The sequence below is a fragment of the Vigna radiata genome, chromosome 5 (assembly GCF_000741045.1).
Source record: "Vigna radiata var. radiata cultivar VC1973A chromosome 5, Vradiata_ver6, whole genome shotgun sequence".
In the NCBI taxonomy this organism is placed as follows: Eukaryota; Viridiplantae; Streptophyta; class Magnoliopsida; order Fabales; family Fabaceae; genus Vigna; species Vigna radiata.
Window position 1 is genome coordinate 28,666,972 of NC_028355.1, and position 8,705 is coordinate 28,675,676.

An 8,705-nucleotide genomic window follows, 5' to 3' on the forward strand; every position below is an offset into this window, starting at 1 on the left:
CATTGGAATGCTGTGAAATGGATTTTGAGGTATCTTCGTGGTACTATTTGTTTGAGGCTTTGTTTTGGAGGTGATAAGCCTACTTTGGTGGGTTACTCATATTCAGATATGGTTGGAGACATTGATTCCAAAAAGTCCACTTCAGGCTATTTGATTCAATTTGTAGGGGGAGCCTTGGCTTGGAAAACAAAGTTGCAAAGTGTGTGGCGTTGTCTACTATTGAGGCAGAATTCATTGCACTTACTGAAGCATGTAAGGACTTGTTATGGGTGAAGAATTTCTTTCAAGAGATTGGTTTTGTGCAAGTTAAATACTTGTTGTATTGTGACAATCAAAGTACTATTCGTCTTGGTAAGAATCCAACTTTTCATTCTAAACCCAAACATATTGATGTGAGGTATCATTGGATACGTGATGTTTTGGATGCTAAGTTGTTGGAATTGGATAAAGTTCATACCAATGATAATGGTGCTGATATGATGACCAAGGCATTGCCAAGAGGAAAGTTTGAAGTTTGTTGTGAGATCGCCGGTTTGGCAGATATCTCCACATAGGCATGAGGGGGAGATTTGTTGGGTTATTGGGCTCCCTTACTATGTGGAGAATAGGCCAAAATAGTGTGGTCCATTATGTCTCATTAGGTTAAATGGAAATGAGTCAGATTAGTAGGGCACATGACAATCATTTGAAGAGAGGCAAAAGCCAACTGAGAGAAAAAGGAAGAGAGAAACCATTCCCGCATAACCCTAAACCTGCATTTGTGTTTTCATCGTTGTGAAGTCGTTCACCGTTGGATCGAGCTGATTTTTGGACAGTAGTATCAGAGTCGATGGTTAGTCTTAGTGACCAGTCCAGGGGAGTATAATGATCCCTATATCGAAAGTCTTCGTGGCAAAGGGTTCTAGGTAAGTGTGTCCCGTTAAGATGAACGGCGATACGAAGGGTTACTCGTGGTTGTGGTTGGATGGAAATACTTCAGCTCGAGGAGGAGTGTACTATGTGGAAGGGACTCACCCTTGAGGAAAAGATTGTTGAGAATTCAAGTGTGAGTTTAAGTCTCGCATTGGATATAAATGAGAAAGTAAAACACTATAAGATCCATTAACCCATTGTCTTAAGATTTTGGATAGAGAGTGATGTCATCTCTTATTTAGTCGAGCTTAGATGTTATTAATGTCTGTATCTTTCTCATGAACCTCCCCTTTTATAAATTCAAGAATTACCATAACACATCTTAAAAAATTGAGGACTGAAGATAAATTTGTTTTTTCTTATGACACTTCATTCTACAACACTCCTCAACTCGATAACAATAAACACCGTACCCAAACAAATCCATCTCATAACAAAAGCATACAGGTATATATAGTACACATGAGTCATCATCTAATACTACCAAAGAATCAACAAACATATATTTTGACAAGTTATGAAGATATTCCTAGAACTCAAATATCGAAAAAATGAAAAAACTTTAGTGATGGAAAGAGATAGTAATTGATCAAAGGTGGTAGGCCAATCCCCATGGGACCTATACGGTGGCATGGGGAATAGGTTAGCTCGAGAGAATAAAAAAAAAAGTAAACAGTATAAAAATGTAACGACAAGAGTGAGTCCCAAAGCAAGTGGAATAAAGCAAATAGACAACCCAACATTCGAGTTTGTATTATATAATAATGTCATTTCTCTGCCGTTGAACAGATAATCTGTCGCTTTTGTCTCTTCCCCATTACTTCCTCTCTCACATACACAAACACAAGCACACTCTCTTTTTAACTCCCAAACCACATTCACATTGATACCTCTTTCTTTTTCCTCCTTCTGTCTGAATATTTCTCTCAGCATCTTCTCCTTCATTCACTTCCATTCCTTCTTCCTAATAATCATTACTCTCGAGACTCTTACATGCCCCAAATGGGTTCTAGAGCACGTTGGCGACAGAGTTGGGCTCCACAGCCTTTGACACCCTTAATCGAAGGTCCTGGCCCTGAAATGCAAGAGGAGGGCACCAAGAAAGAGAGTTCATGGGAAGTCATTAGGGAATGGTTCAGAACTCAGAAGATCTCTCCAGGTGGAAGCTTCTCACAATCATTCTATGGAACCATTCATGCCAAGACCCAAGATTTAAGGCTTTTGCTCGGTGTCTTGGGATGCCCTTTGGCTCCTATTCCCTCAGCTCATGATCCCACCCTTAGCATTCACATCAAAGACACCCCATTTGTAAGCCCTCATTCTCTCTCTCTCTCTCTCTCTCTCTCTCTCTCTCTACACTTCAATATGTTACCTTTTTTGTTTGGACAGAATTTAATGTAGTTTCTTTTGTGCTTTTAATGTTTTTGTCCTATCATAATTAACGTTCACTCATCTATCTATGTTGATCTTTTAATAAGTAAACTATCAGAAAGTAACCTAAGAAACACCCAACACAGGCTACTCTATCTAAGTTTTGTCCTTTTTTTTCTTTGGTACACAAGTAAAGGTTTTAACTTGAATGTTTTAGTAGCTGCATTGTGGCTAATTTTGCAACCACATCAATTACTTGTATATATCAATATTCCTTTTTCTACATATGATTAAGATTTTTTCAGTGTTTAGTACTATTGATTTCAGTCTATGATACATTTTCCATTAATGTGACATCACACAGGAAACTTCAACTGCCAAGTACATTATCCAACAGTATTTGGCTGCAACTGGGTGCCTGAAGCAGCAAAAGGACACCAAGAACATGTATGCCACTGGGATGGTGAAGATGATATGTTGTGAGACAGAGATTTCATCTGGGAAGAACGTAAAGTGCTTGGGAACAAGAAGCAGTGAAAATGGTTGCTTCGTACTTTGGCAGATGCTACCTGGGATGTGGTCACTTGAATTGGTCGTTGGTGATCACAAGGTGGTTGCAGGAAGCAATGGCAAAACTGTGTGGCGGCACACACCATGGCTAGGCACACATGCAGCTAAAGGACCCCAAAGACCCTTGCGCCGAATCATCCAGGTATAACAAAGAATCAAAATCATTAATTATAATTTTTAGTTTTTCTGTTGATTTGGTAGAGTGAAGATCGAGAATGGTAAATATGTTAGAACTTGTCTTAGTAGAAAGAGAGATTTGAAAAGAAAAAGTGATTTTGTTGACTGTGTTGATCTTATTGGTGGGTAGGAATAAAAGCAAGTAGTGTAGCAAACAAATATAAAGATTGAAAAAGAAAATTGAAATCCCAATGAATGAAGTGTATATATCGAGCTGACAATGATGGAGAAACTGTCCCATGCTTTACCCTACAATGTGTACTGGTTTTCTTCAAGAATTAGTATACTTCAATGCCACGTGACTGTCAATCTGACGTCATGTATGATAATTTTTATGGGTCATGAGTCATGATCTTGGGATTGCCACTTATTGCAGGTAGCTAAGGCTACCTTGGATTATCCTTTTGCTTTAACTTTTCCTTTTAATTCTGCACTTTATTCAACAGTGCTTCCTCCACTGCATTATTGCCCCTGCTTTCATGCCTAAATATTCCCTTTTTCATTTTGTACTTCTCTCACTATTCACCTATTGCATAGGATAACGCATCACCAACTTTTTCTTCTTTCAAAAACATCGTAAAATCACAAAATAAATTCAATTTATCATTTTTCAGACTGTTATTAGTAAAATTGCAATTTTCTAAATATAATACTTTGATGGTGTACATTGCAGGGTTTGGATCCGAAGACCACAGCGAGTTTATTCACGAACGCGCAATGCTTGGGCGAGAACCGAATCGGGACCGTTGATTGCTTTGTTCTGAAGGTTTCTGCCGATCGTGCGGCGGTGGTTGAACGGAGCGAGGGTCCCGCAGAAGTGATAAGGCACATTCTCTATGGTTATTTTTGTCAAAAGAGTGGGCTCCTCATATACCTCGAAGACTCTCACCTCACACGGGTCCCAACGCAGGACAATGATACGGTGTTCTGGGAGACCACCACAGGCAGCAGCATCGGCGACTACAGAGACGTTGATGGAGTCCTCATCGCCCATCAAGGGCGCTCCATTGCCACGGTATTCCGGTTCGGCGAGCTCTCAATGCAGCATAGCCGAACCCGGATGGAAGAGATTTGGACCATTGATGATGTGATGTTCAACGTGCCTGGACTCTCCATGGACCATTTCATTCCTCCATCAGATATCTTTAACAACATAAGTTCTCCATAATAACCTAACTTTATTAGAGGGGTTTGGTTTACCTTTTTTTTTTTTTTAATTATGATTTTCTCATTTTTAGAATTTGAAATAATTTTCATTTTGGTCTCCCAAATTCAAAAAGAAGTTTTAGTCCCTCAAAATTAAAAAAAAAATGATTTCAGTCCTTAAATAATAAATTTAAAAAATTAAAATGAGTTTTTAATATTTTTTATGTTTTATTGGTTAGGGTACATGGTTTCAGCTTCGGGGTTCAAGGGTTAAAAACTATTTTTAATTACTTAAATTTAATGCTTAATGGCTAAAATTATGTTTTTTTTTTCTAAATTTCAGGGACTACTTTTTCTTTTTAACTTGGGAGCCAAAATCAGAATTATCTCAAATTTTAAAATTAAAAATCATAATTAAACCTTTTTTCTTCTTCTTGAGCAATGTGAATTGTAGTATTACTTAATTTTGGGGGTGGTATAATGAAAAGAATTGGTGGGAGAAGGTGTAATTTTACTTTTTGCCTTTGTTCATGTTTTCTAATGTAAGCTTTTAGTGGGCACTAGTTAATATGTGTCAAGTCATTAAGCTGAAATGACAAATTGAAGGTGGGGTGGAATAAGTTGGTATATAAGATAATGATGGCACATAATTATGTACTTCATTTGGAGAAAATTGTGGGATATTGAACAATTATGCCATATGTTTAAGTGTACTTATTATATAGTATTCAATACATTTCATAATATTTGAATCCAAAAATGAATGTCAAATACTGAATCAAGAAGATTTAACTCAGTTTGTTAAACAGTATGAGTTGTTAGATATTTTGTATACTCAATTTTTAACAATTTTCTATTAATGAAAAACAAAAACTTTCTACCACACTTTTTTTTCACCATTTTTGTTCTTCTAAGTTCAATTTTATTTTATAATAAATTTCCTTTATCTTGATTTATCTAACATTTACAAATTGAATGACATCAAATATAGTTTATGAGCTGAAAAATGGAAAATATGAACTAAATTATCCAAAAGAAAGTTGTTTTGAATGTATTATGGATTTAATTATCATGTTACAATATGATAACATTGTAATTGAAGTGATTAAAATAATTTATTCATATGATAAGATAATTCAAAGTCGTTTTCCAACTAATACAAAATTAATTTCTAACAATTTTGTTCTTAAAATAAATCTATTCTAAAAAGGTTAATTAAATAAAATAATAACAATACAAGAAAATAAAGATAAATAAAAGATTAAATAACAAAATGATAACAAAAAAAAGAAATTAAAAAAAATAAAAAAAGAATTAAAACAATAATAAAAAAAAATATAATGACTCTATTACCTTTTCAAAATAGGATTCATTACTAGTTTTTTAAAGATTTTTTTTGTCTAAAATTTCAAACTAATCAATGTAATTTATTAGCATGTAATTTGTTAACTCACTTCTTTTAATTAAAGTAACTTCTTAATAAAAAAATAATAGCTTTCTACATTAATAAAAAAAATAACCAAAGTAACTTTCTTTTGGCTCTTATTTGAAGTAAAAAACTAATTAATCAAAGTAACTTCTTGATTAATTCTAATTAAAGTTTTCACCTTTGATCAAAGTAACTTATTAATTATTGACATAAACCGCATTCAATAAAATTAAAGTTTCTAACTTTACTCAAAGTAACTTCTCAATTAAAAGGGAAACCTTATACTGATATGATTATTATGTTATGTAGATTTAACAAACATTGTGTAACTTACTAAAATGCAAAAGTCGTTATTTTTACTTGATTGAAAGGAATAATACATAGATAAAAAAAATTAGAACAAGAATCAAAAGAACAAATAAATTTATTCCATCTAACCTCAGAATTGTTAAAGACAAAATCGTCTATGTGCCCAAAAATTCTCGTGTTTTGAACTTTAATCATATAACATTAAAACGGAATAATAATTAAAAAATAACTTAGGGTGAGAACACAAGACTTAAATCCAAAACCCCAAATATACAAAACCTAGAACCAGAATCCCAAACATAGAAAAACATAGGAAAACATTTAGGTCCTAGGAAATAGAAAAACATCTAGGCTAAAACACCTAAACACATGCCTAAATGATGTCCTGCCTAAAAGAGTCCAAGAGAGATTGAGTTAAATGCTCAATGCTTATAATACCATGAATAGGTATTCATCCTCTCTCGAAAACAAAATAGGTCGAGACAATGTCTCTGACAAAACAAATTAAAAGACTTAAGGATTAAAATGTGTAAGAAAGCTTAAGCAAGCTAAACGCTATATGTCTAAAAAGAGACAAAAGCTAAATAAGCGTTTACTTGACTAAACGATGCCATGAGCTTAATAAATACCTCATCTTATGATGAAGTATATATTTATGTTTGGTATCCTTAGAGAAAAACGCTTAATCGAAAAATGCCACCCAAGGGTAGAAAATCAAAAAAGAACTTTGTTGTTTTGAGCAAGTATTTAATGACATTAAATGTTCAACGTTCAAAAATAACAAAAGTGATAAGAAAAGACATATTTGCTGCATGCACAATTTACTCTAATTTTAAAGATAAAATATACTACACGCATTTACAGTGCTACATATCAAATATAAAAAATTGGACGTTAGAGACAAAGAAAATATTCACAGAATGTTCCTTACTTGAAGCAAAGTCTAAAAACATTGTACAACCTACTTCCAAGAAAAGGACTGAAAAAGCATGTCAATTCTGACAAAATTGACTTACACAACGACTGTTATGACAAGAAGAAAGAGAAAATACAAATATCAAGACTATAAACTATCAACTGAGTCTAACGAATATATATCCACAAAGCCTATAAATAGAAGATCTCTCAAGAAGAAAATCAAAAGGATAGCTTAAGAGCATAAGAAAAGAAAAGCTTACAACAACATATTCATCCTAAAAAGAAGAAGAGAAAGAGCTCAAGAAAAAGAATACATTTGAGATGAAGAGAAGAGAAGAGAAAGGAAAAAGAGAAAGAGATACTCTTAAGCTTCATTGTCATATTGCTTACGAATGTAAGAGAAAAGAGAGAAAAGACTTGCGAGTGTTTAGACTACTTTGTATTGTAATCAAATCCTCTCTCTGAGAGATATAGTCTGAACTGTTCGTAAGAAATCGTTGATTGCAATTCTGAAGAGAATTAAAATACTTATAACTGAACTCTGCTTGAGTTGAGGAATCTTAGCAAGGTTGCTAAGTACCAGGAGTGGTGCAAATACTCAAAAGAAATCTCGACTAAGGTTGCTGAGTACAAGGAATGGTGCTGATAACTCTCCAAATTTACATATTTTCCTTAGGTTAGAAGTCCTTGTTAGTGTATTTTAGTCTTTAATTGTCTAGAGTTAGGTTAATTTTATATTTTTCTTTTAAAATTGTAGATTTGTAAAATTGTAGTTAAAATTAGATTTTTAGGAGTATATTTTTAGTTTTTGTTAATTAGTAGGAAAATAATTTTTTTTAGAAAACCTTTAATAAAAATCCTTCTTTTTAATTTTTGATTTCTTTTCTTTTAATTTGGTTTTGATTTTGTTTGCAGATGTGAAATAAAATGGGCCGCTGTTTTGGGCTTATGGTGTTAATGGAAGAAGAATTGGGATGCTGAAATTGGATCGTCGCTGTTGTGCTGCACTGAAGCTGCACTGGGCTGATTGGAGTTAAACGGTGGTGCATTTAGCATTTGAGCTGCTGATGGGTTAAAGCCCACTGAATCAAAACGTTGCTGCCACACTTGGGACGTTGTTTCTGTTGTTTCTTATTAGGCCACTGCATTGGAATTAATTAGAAGCAAGTCTTGGGCTGATTGAAAAAAAATGGAACGCAGCGTTTTGGCCTGGCTGCAGTGACTGTCTTAGGGGTCTTGGCTCGAGGCATCAATTGGAGAAAAGAACTCCTTCACTCAGCGAGAGAAAAAAGCTTAGTTGGCAGAAAACATACCCAAGAGCTAGGGCAGAGAAAAGGGAAAGAGTTGAAGCAAGGAGACGATCCTGCCCGAAGAAACACGTGCTGAAGAAGCTGATCAGAGGGCTGGAGTTGAAGCAGCAAGGAGAGTCGTCCAATTGGAGGAAGCAAGGTTCCCCTTTCCCATTTATTTCTTTTCCCATTTTTCTTCAGACCATGTATAAAGGGTTTGCTGCCATGTAAATGGGACGATATACTGAGATTTTGAGAGGGTCATTTTTTTCGTTTTCTGATTCTTACGTTTTAGAGAGCGACGCGAGAGTCTAGGGTTTTATCGTTCCGGTAGATTCCAGTTCTCGTGTTATTGTTTGTTCCTCTTCGGTAAATTCTTGTATTCTCTATTCGTTCAATAAAAATTTCTGTGATGTTTGTGTTNGTTTTATCGTTGTGTTGAATCTTATTGTGAATTGTGTTCTTGATCAAGAATGTGTGAATTTGTTTCGTGTGTTTTGATTTCAAAACGATTTTTGACTCTATATCTCTGCAATTTTATGATTCTTCTAGAATCAAATGACTCCATAGTGAGCATTTTCTTT

General features: G+C 34.4%; 1 protein-coding gene across 1 annotated transcript; it reads left to right on the plus strand.

The window, feature by feature from the left end:
* The first annotated feature begins 1,676 nt into the window (after positions 1 to 1,676).
* LOC106759941 lies at positions 1,677 to 4,744 on the plus strand. The gene is made up of 3 exons (XM_014643336.2): positions 1,677 to 2,220; positions 2,648 to 2,995; positions 3,704 to 4,744. The coding sequence occupies exons 1-3, from the start codon at positions 1,906 to 1,908 to the stop codon at positions 4,196 to 4,198; spliced, it is 1,158 nt and encodes a 385-aa protein (XP_014498822.1). The 5' UTR covers positions 1,677 to 1,905; the 3' UTR covers positions 4,199 to 4,744.
* Positions 4,745 to 8,705: the final 3,961 nt, after the last annotated feature.

Excerpts from the sequence above, each read along its gene's own strand:
- LOC106759941 (XM_014643336.2), top strand. The coding sequence starts at position 1,906 with ATGCCCCAAATGGGTTCTAGAGCACGTTGGCGACAGAGTTGGGCTCCA. Across the intron at positions 2,221-2,647 it reads ACATCAAAGACACCCCATTT|GAAACTTCAACTGCCAAGTA; the intron begins GTAAGCCCTCAT and ends GACATCACACAG. Across the intron at positions 2,996-3,703 it reads CCTTGCGCCGAATCATCCAG|GGTTTGGATCCGAAGACCAC; the intron begins GTATAACAAAGA and ends TGTACATTGCAG.